Source organism: Danaus plexippus, chromosome 11 (assembly GCF_018135715.1).
Source record: "Danaus plexippus chromosome 11, MEX_DaPlex, whole genome shotgun sequence".
Lineage (NCBI taxonomy): Eukaryota > Metazoa > Arthropoda > Insecta > Lepidoptera > Nymphalidae > Danaus > Danaus plexippus.
In genome coordinates, this window is record NC_083544.1 from 7,507,840 (window position 1) to 7,526,530 (window position 18,691).

Consider the following 18,691-nt stretch of genomic DNA (forward strand, 5'->3'; position numbering starts at 1 on the left):
GAGTCTAAGAGCACGTATCAATAAAACACAAATATAAATCTCAATTTTATTGTATATTAAATAAATGTTTATAAGCACCATTACAGCAAATGTAACAACAGAATTCATTATATATCTTAATATGTAACAATATCCCATTAATCTCCTAGTAATACTTCACCTGGCCCTTCATGTCATACAATAAATAAAAATATACAATATTTTCTTAATATTTTAATATACATTTGTATATAATAGATATTCGGATAAAAGTTTGTGCACAAAATAATTGACTGTTGATAAAGATTAAAAAAAAAATTGTACGCAGAATCCCTCCGCGCGCAAGTGAAACTTCGTTAAGTGTGGAAATGAAAATAGGAAGGGATAGAAATTGATTTTTACTGAACTCATATTCTTTCTTTAAGATAAACTTTATAAACATTGCTTACAATTCACAATTAACCCTCTCATTTACTCCCGCTCCGTCTCTTTCTATTCCCCCTCTCCCTTAGCGTTGAACGTTTAACGCAACCTTGTTGAATGTGGCATTAGAAGTTTCACTTCAAAAATTATAGACCAAATAATAATTAAAGTCAATGTTGAAAATGACCATGGGACCGAAGATTTCAAAAAAAGAACATTAAAAGACGGAATGTGTAAAACTACACGAAGGAATGTAGGCGTCATTATTGCACTGGGTAATTTTTAATAAACTATTCATACGATTAATTGGTTTCCATTTTGGATTTAAGCGACTGGTAGTATTCTGAGAGGACCTTCCAGGCGCTGGGAGCCATGAAACCTTTCGGTGGCTCCTTTCCAGCTTTAGCAAGACCTGCAACAATATTAATAATGTCAATTTCTGTTTTTTATATCACAATTTACAGCCAGTTTGAATATTTAATGTCAACTTTTTTTTTATTTTACAATTTCCAGCCAGTTTGAATATTTAAAAATAATCTTTGTTTGTTACATGAATTATTATTACTAAATAATTATATATATCTCGTAAAAAAATACCAATGAAATATTAATAGTACTTAATCTTACCGCCATTTAGTATATATAAATAGTGCTTAACAACTATAAAGCAAGTTTATTGCTGTCTATAGTTACAAATGATCAATTTAAACGTGGAATAATTTTATTCAAATACATTTTTTTCATTAATGAATTAAAAAAGATAAGAAATCAACATAAATAATAATCATATTGCCACCTCAGAACTAATTATTCATATTATTATTTACTATATTTGTACGTATTGCAAAGACATTATTCAATAGGTACTTATATATTTGATATATTTTAAGCTATAACTAAGTTTTTAGTACACTACACGTTTTTTACTATTCTGTTTCTACATAATACCTATAATGAGACGATAATTTCATCTCGTCTGCTCGTGATAATTGTTGTAAAGGAACCGAAACGTCGGGATCATGTAGATATAAAATAGTAAAAAAACGCGTCGTATCTGAAAAACTTCGTTTCATTCAAATGTGTGCACGCGGAAACCTTATATATCACTGTATATAACTAACCCCTCATCCTGGTGCCGGATATGAAGTCGAAGTCTTCCTTACGAGTGGGATCAAAGAATGCCATCTTCCCGACGGATGAATCATACGCTGCTACTCGGAATGGTATGATCTGTGATAAAAAAAATATTTATATAACATATATACATACATGTGTGTGTGTGTGTGTGTGTGTGTGTGCGTGTGTGTGTGTACATATTTATATTACATAATGTAAATAGAATTTGATATTAAATATCCTGTTGTCTTCTGATACTATTTGATAGTTCTATAATCTATAATATAAGAAATATGAAGAGATTTTGTGACAGTAACAGATAATTATTAGATTATAGTATTTGAATATTGTATAGTTTAGTTTAATACCAAGCTAATATTATATAAGGGTGGTCATGATCAATAAAAATTTTATATACAATAAATATGTTCATATAAGCCTTTTAAGAACCAAGAAAAAATGTATAAAAATATATTACACAGCTCCACGACTGAGATAAATAGAGACGACTTTTATGATAAATTGTTATTAATAAAGAGTATTATTTTCTATTTTTCATACAGCTAGTGTTTATTAAGAGCAAGTCACTCAAATTGTAGCCTCATATTAAGGCGAAGTATTTTACCTCAAGATCATTTAGACTTTACTAAGGGCAAGTATGTACAGCCAGTGTTTATTAAGGGCAAGTCACTCAAATCGGAGCATCATATTAAGGCGAAGTATTTTTATATTTACCTCAAGATCATCCAGTCCGGGTGCGGCTGCCAGTACGATAGCACCGTGTCGGGGGTCGTAGAGGTCACCGCCGCCGTTGGGGTGCGGCAATCCAGCGGGGTCACGACCCACTATATAGTGGTTAGCGCCAGCGTTCATACGGCACTTAGCATGCCATTGGACCTGCAGATTGTGGACATAAAGGTCATACAGTAATACAATATAGAGTTCAGACACTTTATGTTAAAGCATATAGTCTATTACAACTTTGTAAATTTCCCTCCGCCAGATACTAGATAGCAGATCTATCATTTTATTCAAATAAATTATTCGTCATTTAGTATGTCTAGAATTATTATAAATAATTAATACACAGTCCGATTGTTGGCATTTATAAAATTTGTCTATGGTAGAGTTTAGTAGTCTATGGACTGCCGTTTACTATACATTTTATAGATTCTCCAGAATATAGCATCACTTTCTCATCGGCCTTCGACATTTTACTGCAGGTCAATGCTTATTAAATATATTCAATCATATGGACTAACTGACTTAATAAACAAGTATGTACATATGTCTGTATGTATATATATATGTTTTATACCTCCGTGGGTCCGGCGTACATCATTGGAGATGGAAAGATCGCCAGCACGGTATGTTCAGGGTCCAGCACTCGTTCATTCAAGACCGCCTTGTGTTGTATCACGCGCACCGACAGGGGAACATCATCGTCTTTAGTCCAGCCGCCTGATGTACAGAAAAAAATCATTTCATTATATAAATATATGTATGTATGAATGTCTCTATTAAATCGTACTATAACTTCTATAACCGTAAAAGAAGTAGGTATGTTTGTATTAAGAAATTTCATAATATTTTGGCAACAAGAGAATTTACTACATATATTAATTAATCATTACCAAGGGGGTGTAATAGCAGTACTGGTTTCTTGTATCCCCTCTCGATGAGTTGTTTTTGAGTGTCTTGCATCAGAAGGGCGTGGCCGTTGTGGATAGGGTTACGAAGCTACGAATAAAAACAATTATAATTTTTTAATTACATACATATATATAGAGTTAAATTATTTAACTCGTCCTATTGAGTCTAGAAAAGCTCTATTGGTCTCTGGCCAGCAATTTAACTCGTCCTATTGAGTCTAGAAAGGCTCTATTGGTCCATAGAAAGCTGTATCTAACCTGGAATGCAAACACAGCATCAGCATCCATGTCCTTGAACCTCTGCCTCAGTTCGTTGGGCGTCAGTCTGTAAGAGTCTAGGCCGTCGTTCCACTGAATACGTTCGAATACTTCCAGGTTACCGCCCACCAGCCAGTCCCCAGACTCCTCGATCATCTGTTATTAATATCGTGATTAATGCATGCATGTATACTTGGCGTGGCATATTGATGTTTATTTATTTATTCACCCAATAATTATGATGAGAAATTAAAATGTTGATATTCGTAATATTTAAAATATGCAAATGTATATTAAATTTACATAATATTTTTTATATCCGGTTAAATATATGTCCTCGGCCGTTGAAAATTAGTTATTTTGCAAAAATATCAAAAATAAAAAATAAACGAAATTTTATTCGATATATAATTTAATCGGAAACTTCTGAAACGATTTGTAGCGATCATACATTTCGTTGGTTATAACTGAATTAAACAAAACTATGTTTAAAGTTAAATTGAAACAAGAAATAAAAAAAAAACAAATATATTTTATTTTGAATTAATATAATAAAATCTCACTTTGATATAGGGATGTCCTGTGTTATATATTCCGAACTGCCGACAGCACCTCTCCTGTTTCCTATGAGGGTAGAACTCGGGGTTTCTCATAATGGCGATGGTTCGGCCATCGTGGACCAATGCGATGGCCGTGGAACCAGTGAGGCGCTCCTTAGTGGTCGTGGCCACTGGCAACACGATTGGTACAGATTGGTTTACCAACGTCCCATCTGGTAGTGTAAAGCAGTTGGAATGTAGCGCCTGAAATATGGGAAAATACATATACAAATGACATTACAGGAATATAACTATTCAGTTGGGACTAAAAGTTCATAGTTGTAGCTTCATGGAACTCGTTTTGTCACATATAAGTGAATGAATTAAGGTTAGAAGGGGTAAAGTGCATCTCTTATATAACAGGATACCCATAGTATGTTGAATACAAGTTATAACATTCAAGAATAGAGACTTAATCACTCCGATCTATATTTTTTATATGGTAATGAAGTTAAAATACATATAAATAATTGAAATGACAGAATACTAACTTGCAAATATTCGGATTCCCTCATAAAACCTTTAAGAGGGTAGGCCCAACCTTCAGATAACACCTGGAAAATAAAGTAAAGAAAAATTTTACAAAAATGTCAAAACTTATATAAACTGTAAATAAACGTTTATATAGAAACAAATGCAACAACTTCTATTATTTACAATCCTATAGTATATTAAGTTAATTAGCATGGGACATAGAAATTTGGACCTTACGAAAGGGATTATAATTGTCAAATTGCTATTAAAAAATTGTAGGCGTTACGTTCTTGGTCATAGATATTTTGACTTATGCAAAGGATTAGAATTGTCAAATTGCTATTGAAAAATTGTAGGTGTTATGTTATTTTTATTATGAGTTCTTTCTTACCTGAACCCATTGCAAGTCCAAAAATGAGAGCTCTATTTGCGGCAACCTGGCCGCCTCTTCCTTAGCACTGCTAAGTCTGTTTCCGTAAATGAAGAGCTCTTCAACACCTGAGTCATTTTCATTGTAGCGTGGTATAATACCCTGAAATATTAATTAAAAATCATTGCTATTATATTTCATTTAGCTATATTATATTTCATTATATTATATTTCATTTAGCTTTTTAAGGAAAGAAACAATAAAGAAGTTATTTCTTAAGTCATAGAGAAACTATAACATTGAATTTATTTTGTTGTAATAATGAATACCAAGTGCAATAAGAAATGCATGTCAGATATATAATTTAATTTAAAAATAATTTGTTTTTGGAACAGCTTCAAACCAGTTGATAGAGATTTTATTTTTATGAAATAAACACAAAACAACATAAATTATTCTAAAAACCTGTTAGGTTCATTGACCGCTCTTGTATAAGTTAAAATATATTTGGAGGTCAATCACCTGTGATTCGAGGAGTCGCACCACTTCTATGGTGGACTCTTCGATGGAGCGTCCAACTGTCTGAATGACAAGCTCTGGAGCCTCAGGACGTTCATACTCCTGAGTTATGCCAGTGAAGCCCTGAGAGAGTTCATTAACAGATTGAAAGCAAACACAACACAAATAACAAGTGAGATTAATATTTGCATATTAATAAGATACATTGATATTCAACCAATTCTTTGACCTGGACTTAAACCGTTTAACACCTATTTTTTCTTAGTTTACCTCTAAAATATATTTTAGAAGTGTCTCAATATGTTATTGTATATGTCTATCACAATATGTTACTTTAAGAAACGAAAATTACCAATGAAAATTCTCTTTTTAAATTCACTTATTAAAAAGATTAAACATATGTATTTTTTTTATATACCTCAAGTCTCAGATGATAATATATAAAAAAAAATTGTATCGTGGGAAAATAAACGCTATTGTGTAAGGCATTTGACATTTTTTTCTATGGAAGATTTGTTTTGGTAATTCATTGGACCACAAAAAAAATTAAAGAGAATTCCAATACCGATACGAAATAATATTTCCCTTCTAAAATTATTGTCAAAGAACTTATTAATTATTTAAATAAAATGAAGCTTCATTACAAACATAAGTTCACTAAACTGCGATAAGAGTCAAAATGTAGCGATGCCGTCAAGCAAAGTATTTTACGGTAAGTCCGTAAACGATAATGTGTTTACTAAATTTAGAAATGTTCACGAATATCTCAACATTATATATCGTTTTCATATTCAATTCTGTGACTATTATTTAAGTTTAATTGAAATCCGAAATCCTTCTTATTTCATTTTAAAGCATTTTAATTTAGTGTAAAATCTAGAGATTTCTTTGTTTTATCTAACAGTGCCCATTCTGTCTCTGATGATCTTTCATAGTTAAAATATATAAATAATTAAACAAAAATAAAAAGACGAAAAAAAATATTAAGATTTCAATGAATTCATTCATCATTCATATTTTTAACGTTAAAATTGAGATGAAAATAAGAATTATAATATATACAGTTTACTGATCAGAAACAAAGGCTCAATACAATTACAATAGTATTATTAACAAGACAGGTGTATTCATTTATTTTAAATATAAATAAATTATGGCCAGAATAAAAAGTTTAAAAAATTCATGGTATGCTTCTTAGATAAGAGGATTTCAACACGTCTGTATCATGAAGACGAAATACTATGCCAGAACATTGCAGTACGTTAAAATCTTTTTTGGAGACAAGGACATCTTCATGCCAATAAACGGTAGCAAGCTAGCTGATTGGTCCATAATGATTAGAAGCTCGTATTGCTATTAGAACTCTTTAGTACAAAATATACGTAGATTACTACCACCTCAAGACATCTTCAAGAAAACTCATTCACATAGTTTGAATTCGAAATCTGACTTAAGTTTTGAGGCTTTTATGAAGAGTGTTGATTCTTTCATACTTAAGCATATATTTATTACATTCCTAATCATTCTTGGTGACATTTTTTTGATTAAATTGTCACCAATACGATTATCAATTATCGGTGTTGTGAGTAAATTTGCAGTTAGAGCTCAGAATAGCTAAGGGCCATTATAAACCAGCTATTCCTATAAAGAGATCTTATTTTATGTTCGGTTGCCTATAAGCGGCCACGTTAAACCTTGACAAGTTTAGCTGGGACTTCACATACAACATTCTCTTAGATTTTCCATATTATTTGTCATAATTTTAAATTTAAGCAAATCTGACCTAAAACTTGTGTTATAAGATATGAGATTTTCGGATAGATTATAGGTATTTATTATATAATTTTACTTTTTACTCGACGTGTAAATTACTTTAAAGGACTATGTGCATACATCCATTCTCCATAGTTTCATTCATACGTCCGTTATACTATGACTTGCAATACATTTATCTATAACGAGTCATCAATTTATTAAGTCATTTTAATTCTACATTTATTATATTATGACACAAGTTTTACTATGTTATATATGTATATATCTTTAGATAAGTTGGATAAAGAAACCAAGGTGATGTTTATGCTGAATATATATCGTAAAAATATTATATGTATGTATATATATATTATAGTTGGATAATCTAATATATTATATTTCGGGCATCAGTTCTTTGCAAAAAAAAAAACAAACAAAACCAAAATTTATTTATATTCTTTGTCAACGTTGTTATGTTTTATATTGACTTCTTCTTTTATAATGAGATTTAGGACTTTCGCGAGTTTTATTCATTTAAATGAAACTAATATTTTGCGGATAAACTACGCGTGATTTATTTTTGTAAAAAACTACATACCCCCGACGTTTCGGTTACTTTTCAGCAACCGTGATTTTTTTATATTTTGTTTTATATTTTGATATTATAATGTTTAAATTATATTGTAATTATAAACAATATTTAATTTGCTAAATCCATGAAATCTACCACGCACCTGTTTAACCCAACTCAAATAATCAAACAATTGAGGTGTTTGCTTGTGCACAACGTTATTTAATATGCGCAACCATACATGCACGTTTATATACATATAAATCAATATGTATTTGTTTGATGTACTCAACCACTGTATATTATAGGCCGAGATACTAGAAAACAGAAAACAATTAGAGTCCATGACAATTCAAATTAAGAATTGAAAAAAAATTAAGATTCCATTTTTAAATTTCTCAACCCCATTTATGCGAAAAAATGCACAGTTTTATCTGGATATGACATGACCGTGTGTAGGTACAGTTTACTAAATTATATGAAAAATCAATCCAGTAAAATCTCGGTCTACTCTCATTAGGCTCTAGGATTATTTATACAAACCTTAATCTGTCCCTCCCTAGCCTTCTTGTAGAGGCCCTTGGTATCTCTCTGTTCGCATACTTCCAGCGGCGTGTCTATGAACACTTCGAAGAACGGCAACTCGGAGTCAGTGTGAATGCGACGAGCTACCTCCCTGTCCTGCAAACGGTTAAAATGTTACAAAAATAGATATTTATTGAGTCTGATTTATACGAGTACATTAATTTGAAATTATAATTATATTTTCATAGTGGTCATGTTATAATTATAGTTAAAAATTGCATTCGACATTTATAACTCCGTTTTTTCTTCTTGAAGATTAAGTGATTAAGAGGATTTAGGAATTGCTATAAATGCTGAGTCTCAGACAAATGGCTCAAATACGGTTCAAACCAAAAATCAATACCTAATGAAAACCTAAATCGACCGATACTTAGTATTATATAACCAAGCCGTTCTATAATATTGTTTATTTAAGTTGGAGGCAATGAAATCGCAATCTAATACGTAAAATACCATGATAATATAATCTTTATAATCTAGACTGGTTTAGTGAAAAAAAAAAACATCGTGACATAACATTAATTGTTATCAATTTAATCCTTATCACCTATCGAGTGTTATTTTTTTGCATTGTAATAGCACACCTACTTTAATAAAACCATCACATCGCACGATGTGATAACAAGATATATGAGAAGAAATAAAATTGACAGCTGATAAATGTGATAAAAGATAAGAAATTTTTTAAAGTGAAAATTCCATATCTATGACCTTGAATTAACATTGACTAGGTTAGGAAGATATCCTAGATACGAATACCAGCTGATAAGTAGCATATAAAACATAACTATATAATAAACTTATATACATAAGTAGCTGCGACACGATTTTTTTTAAATACATTTCTAAGACCAAAAAAAACTACCGACATTCAAACACAACTAACATCGGTCAAACAACACTATATTTGATAACATTTGACAGTTGTTTACGATAACGTTTTATTGTTTGAATTTCCAATGAAATCACGAAAAATTTCAGCTTATCAATGGGTATTTTTATAAATATATAAAGTAAGTTACCTCAGCAAAGGGCGAGACAAAACTGCACAAGCAAACGACGCCGCTGTCAGCGAAGAGTTTAGCTACTTCTGCGACTCTACGAATATTCTCTTCTCTGTCTTCCTTAGAAAATCCGAGGTTCTTGTTGAGACCAGTCCTGATGTTGTCTCCGTCTAGACCGTAAGCTGGTATACCTGCAGGGGATTTGGGAATTCGTAACAAAATATCGACATGTTCTTTATGCGTTTCCTAAGAACATACTAAAAAGGTATTAAAATTAAATAAAAACAAAATAATCTTAGAGTTTTATAAATAAATGTATAGAGAATATTATAATTTTATGGAGAATCCAAAATCTCATGAGTCACCTTGACACTACCATTCAATGATATATCAGGTCATATGTCAACACCCGGAGAATTCCAGATTGGATTCCGTCAACAATCACAATATCTACTCATACCAAGAAATGACAATTCAAATAATATATTACTTTTAAAGAACAAAAAAAACACTCCGTGTTATTCCGGCTGAATATTTTTTTGGGAAGTATGAGAAATGAATAAAAATTAAATTAAAAATAATGTATGAAATGCCAGGCTTCTTCTTCTTCTATCGACATGAATGACACGATAGCTTAGTTGTCAAAGCAAATGAAACGCGACATTCCAGAGGTTGTATATAGATTCGAATCTCGCCTATATTGTTGATGTTTTAATATTATTGAAATGTTAATTTAAGTACAATTTCATCATCACTCACGAGTTAAAAAAAAATATTATATGGATATATAACAATAAAGAGGCATCAGTTGCATCATAAATCTACGATTGCAATCCGACTCCTATTTGCTAAGAATAGCCTGCGATATAATTATGTAATTCAGCGACTGTATTGCACTTGGAAAGGAAATCTCAACTCGAGTGCATTCACCCATACAGAAACAATGCTGAGTGTATAGTTATAGAAGTGGATTTGAAATAACAACACAAATGTAAGAAATAATACTATCTTCGGTTAGCGATAAGCATACGAATAGTTGGACCAGCGAAACTCAACTAATTTTCAATACAAGCAAGATTTCCCAAACGCATTTTAGTTCTTTTAAATCTTCTTAAAATTCAAACATAAATTATAAATATACATTTATATAAGAACAAGTTTTTGCCAACGACTTCATCCTCATGGACTTGGGATTTTGACGCTAAAAGATATACATAATGTATTAAAGCAGTAGTCTATGTGAGTAGTTTTTGCGTGAAAGAGCAACGAACGACCATATTCCAAAAATCCAAAGATAAACACATACATACATACATGCTCCCATACATAGATACATCTATGTTCTATACATCAGTACATACTCACAAACTTTCATATTAATAACATTGTGATAAATGCAATCTTTATATATGTATGACAAATCAGCATTGTCGCCGAATTTATTACAGCATATAAGAATAAATAGTTTCCGGAACAAATAGACCCAAACCCAAAGATATTATTCGAAAATCGTATAAACAGAGACTATAAAATATGTCTTTTTTATAAAACCTATAAAATGAATGTAACAAATGTTAATATAATATAATTTTGTCATTTACGTCAAGTCAAGCTTCTACTTCAACACGATTCTCTTTATATTTACAGGGACATCATATTACAAAGCGGTCGTTACCTTTAGAAACGAGATAGGCTTCAAGTGCAAACGCTATACTAGTCTTGCCGGCGCCGCTGAGTCCAGTAAACCAAATCGTGCTGCCTCTAAAGGCACGGCTTCCAAGAGCTTTGCTCCTCTTAGCTCTCGACACCTGATGCTTCTGTTCAACTACATTTGTAGCGACTTGGGCACACTGAAAGGAAGTATTTATTATCAGATTGTAGAAAGCAAAGTGATATCTTATTTGCCAGCAACAGTTTATTCGATACCCTCATAAGCTTCTCCTACGAGGTTGTACTCGATTCAATTCATAAGATAAATACATTTATATACATTTATGCTGAGAGAATGGCTTATTATTTCCGATTTAATCTTTTAAACTGTTGCCATCATTAATGAATAAATCAGTTAAATCTAATCGGTTCGTATGATAAATTTAATCTCATAATTTGCATAACTGAGCGCGTGGTGACATTTCTATTTAATAAACCATGTAGCTATACAAGTCCTTGACGCAAACATAATTCTTATACTTTTCATCATTTAATAATTCATAATATACTATAAAGAGACTTTACGAATTTTCAATATTGCTCATGAGGCTAGAGCGTAATTTAAACACATTTTCCGAACTCCATAGTAAAGTCACACTTACTTGAGAATTTAAATAATTCCCATAAACACAATCTGTTTAAGATACAAATTTGTATAAATATATTGACCCCTATAATTTTTGCAAGCTGGTGCTAAAACTTTAAATCTTAACTGTCATATTTTGCGAGAACTTTTAGTAAGTATGACATCCGGAAAGCCCAAACGAGATCTTGTATATTCCCTAATTAATGAAATGCAAATAATTAACAGGAAAACTAAAACCGAAAATATCCTCAAAATTAGTATATCAAAAAATCAAATACTCTGATATGATACAAATCTCGTTTGCACTATCTAAATGTTCGGACACAAAAACAGAGACGGTATCACTGACATTTGCAAATCAACTAAAAATCAAATCTCATTGCAACACGGATATTAAAAAAAAAAAACAATTAATCTAAAACGATCAAAAAACAATACATTTGAGCGGAAGTGAGAATTGCATTAATTTAAACAAACAGTCAGAAAAAAATATCTGACTGGGTTAATAAAACTAGAGATCGTGTGACCTCGAATAAGGTCAAGTTTAAAATTGCATACCGTACAAATAAATAGAAAAATGGCGTAACAATTTCCTCTTCCTCGTTACGAGATTTATGCGCTTTTCATTATGGAAGGCGTTACAAATTACTTTTATTAAAAATTCCTCATAGATTTTAACTCAATATATTTTAAATGCTCCAAAGGAGTAGTCTTAAAACCATTACATGTATGTATAAGGAACTTTATTATACTCACTCAAGGAATTTAGTTTTTTTTTTTCATTAATAAGACAATCGTTTGCATATATTCTCTTTAATATCTATGTTCATCTAAACACCTTCCATAATTACCTATTATTATTGTTCAATAATTGTAATTAGACTATCTTATATAGATAGTCAAAGTTTGTTTAAAATATTTAAAAACATCAGTTGCAGTAATCCCATATCAGTTTTTGGTTTTGTAAAGAACTTTTGGTAATAAACGGAGTTAAGTACTATTAGATATTAGCAGAATATAATTCTACTGAAATCAAGCTATAAAATTCTTCTTTAATGCCAAAAAAAGTTTTAGTCTAATACTAAAACTTTTAATTACTCGAAATTATTCACGCACTTATCTCTAGGAAATAAATAGTCCAATACGCTTAGTGTAAACTTTTTCATTCATAAATCTTCGCACATAGTATTAATGTAGGTTATTGAATGGCAAACATTAAGAATATGTATATAGTGAGAAGCTCACTTGGACCATTCATACATGGCCATATCAAAAATAAGTAAGCTATAAGTATATTAATAAACAATATATTATCAAAAAATTATCCTAAGTTAGAAATAAAACGAGATTTTCTTCACGCGGTAAAGGAGAAAGTTTGCTATTTATGTAAAGCAACATAAATGGTATTACGTTACACTTTTATAGTTCGACGGATGTGTTCAATCAATTTATAATTAATACATAACTTCATGATTTTCATGTCTACATTTGATTTTTCGCTATTATTTAAAATTACAGAAAAAAAATTCTATCTATTCAATATAGTGCAGGAAATTTCTAATCTTTTAGAGGCGAGACGTTTCTTTGTATCACACATAATTTATGTATCATCACACCTACTTCAGAATATCATGTTTATACGATAATAATTGTTTGGTATACAATCGTCTTTCCTAAACAATAGCGGGTAGATAAAGGTACCATGATTATAGAATAATCAAACTATTCCCATCAACTCGTGATAACAGTAATCTTGAAATATTGTTTTTTTATAATCTATTATATCAGATATAACACTTGATTCCTTCAGAGGGGTTTATTTATCAAGAGGAAACATCTCTTTACATAATCCATACCTTATCATTTTATGCATAAAAAAAATTCATGAGAATTCAGAGCTGGATATAAAATGTTAAGCGACAGTTAAATGCAACATCTGAGGGACTATTGGATAATGTTACCATAAACATTTATTCAGAATTTAAAAAATAATCTCTTGTTAAAATAACACAAAAAAAAACATTTAAATTAATTACATTGTAACCTAATTATTAGTGTCACTTATATTAAAAAACCTTTATAAAAATTAAAAATAGATTTTTTTGTTCACGTATAAGACGAATATAGGACAGGGTCTATGACTCTAAAATAGATACGTAAAATAGTATGCACGAAATACATTTGTACACGAGAGTAGTTATTGGAATCGGAAGTGCACAAGGTCTGGCCATAAATGAATCTGGTCTATAAGGTTTAAATACATCCTCAATAGTTGCATGTCTCATTACGTTGAGATAATACTATACCAAGGTAAATAATATATAATATACAATAAAACAATATGACGTTACATTACATCAGCCTATAATAGCATAATAAACTGATAAATCTCGATTGTGTTACTGTGACCGATTAGGACAAACCTAAGTACATCCCTCAGATTTGCCTGCGACAGGAAATCTATATGCGCTAGTTTATGTGATATTCTCAGAAGTAAACTACTTTACTATTGAAGATTTGTACAAATCCTATTTACTTCACTCGTAAGGAAATCCTTCATAAAGTTTTACAATAATGGTCATATTTTTTATTTTAAATCAGACACATTTCAATACAAGAAATGTTATCAAGAGAAAAGAAGCAAAATAAAATAATGGTGGAACAAAGACCTTATCGCATAGTATGTAGTAGTTTTTAATTCATATACATTTTAAAGTTTTGACATCAACGTAATTAATAATGCAAACTTTTCCTACCCATACAAAGACCTTAAGTTTACTTGATGGAACAGAACTTAATACACAGGTTGTGAAATTAAAATAGTGTTATATAGGATGTTAATATAAATAGAAAGTTACTCCGTATAACCTAAAAGCATTTTCCTAACAAACTTTCGTCATCTTTAGAGACGAGGATGATTTTTCTTCTGAGTTTATAGCAATATTTTTCGGATTTTTAATTAAATAACTTAAATTATTTGTACAATTCAAATAAAATAATTGTTACCTACACAATTAATAGTGAAAAATGCGTTAAAATGTGTTTAAACAATAATTATGGTAACCAACCAGCAGCGACTATAACACGTGTCTACAGGGAGAGTTTGCAAGCCAATTTAACTATCACGACACTGTTAAAAATATAGTCTGATTTAGTCTTATGGGCGATTATTCCTACACTATTATATATTGAAATATTTTTGCAGAGAAATAGAAAGATTTGTACATTTATTGAGAGAATATTATAATAGTAAATATAACATAAAACGAATTCAAAATAAATTCAAATAAAATAAGACAACTTTTTCGCGATTATTAAAAAAAATCCTATTCTGAAAAAATAAACTTTTTTTGATAAGAAACAACTTTGATCAAGTGATTATATGTCAAGTGAAAAGACAAATATATAATAAATACTATTTATTATACAAATTTAAATTTCTAGCATTATTTAAAAAAAAAATAATCAAGACATAAAATATTAAACATGTATATTTTTTTATTACTCGGTTTAATACCTTTAAAATATTTTCGTCGAATTTTGTGTTGGTTTGTCGAATTAAGTGTTGTGAAACGCTACCAATTTAGAGAAAGAAGAAGCGAAAACGAACTATAATTTGTAAAATTTAATGAAATAGTATCATGCAAACTAAATTAAGAATGCGCAGAAAATTACGGAAAAAACAAAAATTTAAAAGATGATCCTAATTAAGGCTTAAGACTAAACAGACTGTATAAATTAATTAAAATATAAAAATTAAAACACGTTTACAAAAGAAAGCGGTGTAGGTTTCTGATTTATGAGCGGATACATAATATTCTTGAGGAAATATAAACTGGTGAAAGTAAAATCGCCTTCACTTCGCGGAACTATTTACTTGCCTACTTTTAAACAGTTATAAAAGACTTATCATTTAAAAATTAAGAATAACTATTTGAAATTTTTAATAAAAAAAAAAAAACAAACCGATCTGTTATTGTTGTGTCCCCATTGCGCAATTTTGAATTTCTCAAATGTCTCTGCAATTTTTTTATTTCTCAACTCCAAACTCATTTTTGATAATTAAATTTAAAAAAATAAAATATTAATAACGTTTCCCGCCAACGGCGTTTCGAAATTTCAATGTAGTTTGAACACGGCAACACGCGCGGGGCTCCGCTAGGCACTGACACCGATGAATGTTTTCCTCCACTGGCACTTTTGTTGATCACAACCGTAATACGAATTACAATTGATAAAATGCATTCGACCGTTACGTCAAATTGATTTACACCTCACGTTTTATATTTTGTCATTGGCTGTAAGTAAACAATTATTTTTTTTTAACGTAAAGTGTAATAGAGCAAATTACTTCCTGCCCTTCTCTTTGATAATATTCTAATTAGTTAAGGTTACGTGAGAAAGGATATAAACGGGAATTATTTTTATGAATATCTGGTTGTATTTGGTTACTTTATCACAAATTTACTACCAAATCAATTTAGGTGCAATAAAGCACATATGAAGTTGACAATGTTCAACAGAAAAGACATACTTACTACATTTTCAAAAAATATAAAATTAATCAAGAATTTAAAAAAAACTTTTAGAAACATCGGAATCTGATAAGTTCTTAACACATCCTTGTTTGAGTTATTAATAATAAGAATTGAAGATTGAAAGCGAAAAAAAAAACTAACCCACCTTTAACTTTTATATGATATATATATTATGAGTTACTTTTACAAAAAAAAATTTATTGTGCACATAATTTAAAAACTGCTTCCAAATTGTTTATTAATTATTAAATTATTTATAATAAAATATTTTATTATAAATCTCGATAATGATATCATTTCATAAAATTTAAAGGTAGAATATTTTTAAAAACAGGAATGAAAAAAGACTATTGTTTGAAATACATTTAATATCTTAAAAGTTTTAAAAGATTCCAACATCAATAGAAAGTGAAAAAAAAAATCCATTTCCATATAACAATACAATAAATTCAATTGCAAGTAAATAAAAAAATAGTTTTGTTGCAAAAACTTAACAGAATATATAAGGTTTGCTTAATTAAATTATGATTATGTTTCTTTCAATACCATTAACCCACTTGTTTATCTATTGCGTGAATGAAGTGGTAGCAAAACGGTTATCAGAGAGGACTTATGCATCATATGACTTATATTATTTTTTATGTTAAAAAATAACTTTCATGTTTTAGAAAATAAAATTTTTTTTAAATATTTTTTGATATCTTTGAAACAAAGACTAGATATCAGATTCATCTGCACAACATACAAAATTAATTGTATAAACCTAAAATTTTTGTCTGTATTCTTATATATTTAATTATAATAATAATTAATTATTATATATATATATTTTTATGTAAAAGTTGGCTAACGAGCAGACGGCCCACTTGATGGGCAGTAGTCACCATTGGCCGTGGGTATCTGCAACACAGATGTCTCGGATGTGTTGCCAACCTTAGTTGTTGAGGAAAATGGACAGGTGGGTATAAGGAAATGACAGGAAATGGTGGGAATAGGAAAAGGAAAACCGGCTCTTTCACTCATCAAACGAAATGCAGTCATTAATGACTACTTCAAGCCGATCTTCAGTGAGAGGGTGGTAATTCCCCAGTTGAGCTGTAGTTATTTGACCACAGCTAGGCTCTACCGCCTATTATTTTATTTAAACCCATTTTGTATAAATATAGCATATACATATTGGAATATACATTTTATTAGAATTTTCATTTTTTTTAATGTTAATCTATAATTCCTGATTTAATTTAACACATATGTATTGTTTGAACTGTACCAAACATTTTATATAATAATAAAAATATGGCTGAAAAGCTTTTAATAATATTGATTAAATTATGGCTAAAAAGTCACTGATTATTTATTAATGGTATGGAGATAAGCGGAAGGGCATTAATATATAAATGGTGGTCTTATTGCAAAGTTTTATAAACAAAAATTGTTAAATTACATTTGAAGGCAGTATTTTTTTTTTTCAAAATATAAAATTTCATGCCAAACTTTTTTAATAAAATTAACATAACGATCAAAAACAGTATACATGTGTATGAATAAAGAAAATAAAAAGCCGCAAAATCCCTAACATATTTAAAATTATCCTAATATATTTATTTAAGATAATTATATTATAAGTAATAAATGTATTTACTATTCCTTTAATATTTTTTTTGTCATAATTAGTAATTTATTATTAAACTTAAAAATCTATTGCAAACAGTAATTAATTGCAGTTGATAATACTTACCACTTTTAATTTTTTTCTAGGTCGTGAGGGGCCTTCCATCTCTATATATTAATGCTGCGAAACGGAATCGAAGTAACTTCTATTCAACCTCAATCTAAATCTTAGCGAGATTAATTATCGAGATTTCTTATTATTAAAAACACTTATCAAACAATTTAAACAATATCGTAATAGTTCGTACAAGATTACTAATTTTACATGTGACATTGACAGTTGAACGTCAGTGTCATATGAAAGTTAAGCTTACTGTGACACATAATTTTGATCAGTCGTATACTGAGGATTGAGGTATAAAAGGTCAAGGGGCCATAAGATATAAATCTAAGAGATTAAAGATGTTGTGTTCAATTAATTTTTATTATAGTAATTAACAAAGATATATTTTTTTCATTATATTTATATTTTACTTCTTGAACACGAAATTCATGGAACATTTTGTTAACATACTCAATTTTATTTGAACAGGACTGAACTCCGCTTAATAATTAAGTTACTTAATAATGACTTATTTATGCAGTCCACTTTTATATTTTTGAGATCAACACCTAAGATATCGCTTAAAACCGTATATATCGTCACGATTGTAGGAATCGCCTAAAACAAAGTTCATAAACATGAGATTCAATGTTTAGTTTTAATAAATTATAGAACTTTGAATAAATTTTGCTTCTGAATATATCTTCAATTTACATTAGTATATTGCACTGACCTGGAAAATATTATTTTTAATGTTGCAAAACACACTATTTTAACAATGGTCCATTAAATGGATGTATAATTTTGTAAAGATTAAAGGAATAAGGTTCATTTCTTT

General features: G+C 29.6%; 1 protein-coding gene across 2 annotated transcripts; it reads right to left on the reverse strand.

Moving 5' to 3' along the window:
* Positions 1-34: 34 nt before the first annotated feature.
* Positions 35-18,082, reverse strand: LOC116765595 (bifunctional 3'-phosphoadenosine 5'-phosphosulfate synthase). Of its 2 annotated transcripts, none has more exons than XM_032655124.2 (14): positions 17,878-18,082; positions 10,981-11,155; positions 9,324-9,496; positions 8,260-8,397; positions 5,394-5,513; positions 4,893-5,033; positions 4,519-4,581; positions 3,992-4,231; positions 3,429-3,584; positions 3,153-3,258; positions 2,837-2,979; positions 2,254-2,415; positions 1,524-1,632; positions 35-814 (listed from the first exon to the last, which is right to left on the reverse strand). In XM_032655124.2, exons 1-14 carry the CDS (start codon positions 17,914-17,916, stop codon positions 705-707), a joined length of 1,875 nt encoding a protein of 624 aa, XP_032511015.1. In that variant the 5' UTR covers positions 17,917-18,082; the 3' UTR covers positions 35-704. The 2 variants fall into 2 exon arrangements, with proteins under 2 accessions (XP_032511015.1, XP_032511013.1); XM_032655122.2 differs by lacking the exon at positions 17,878-18,082 and adding an exon at positions 15,568-15,776.
* Positions 18,083-18,691: the final 609 nt, after the last annotated feature.

What these genes read in the sequence shown, in the direction of transcription:
- LOC116765595 (XM_032655122.2), bottom strand. Translation starts at nt 15,654, where the DNA reads ATGAGTTTGGAGTTGAGAAATAAAAAAATTGCAGAGACATTTGAGAAA. An exon ending in ATGCTGTGTTTGCATTCCAG is followed by an intron (nt 3,259 to 3,428) that starts GTTAGATACAGC and finishes TTTTATTCGTAG; the next exon opens with CTTCGTAACCCTATCCACAA. An exon ending in TGTACGCCGGACCCACGGAG is followed by an intron (nt 2,416 to 2,836) that starts GTATAAAACATA and finishes CACAATCTGCAG; the next exon opens with GTCCAATGGCATGCTAAGTG.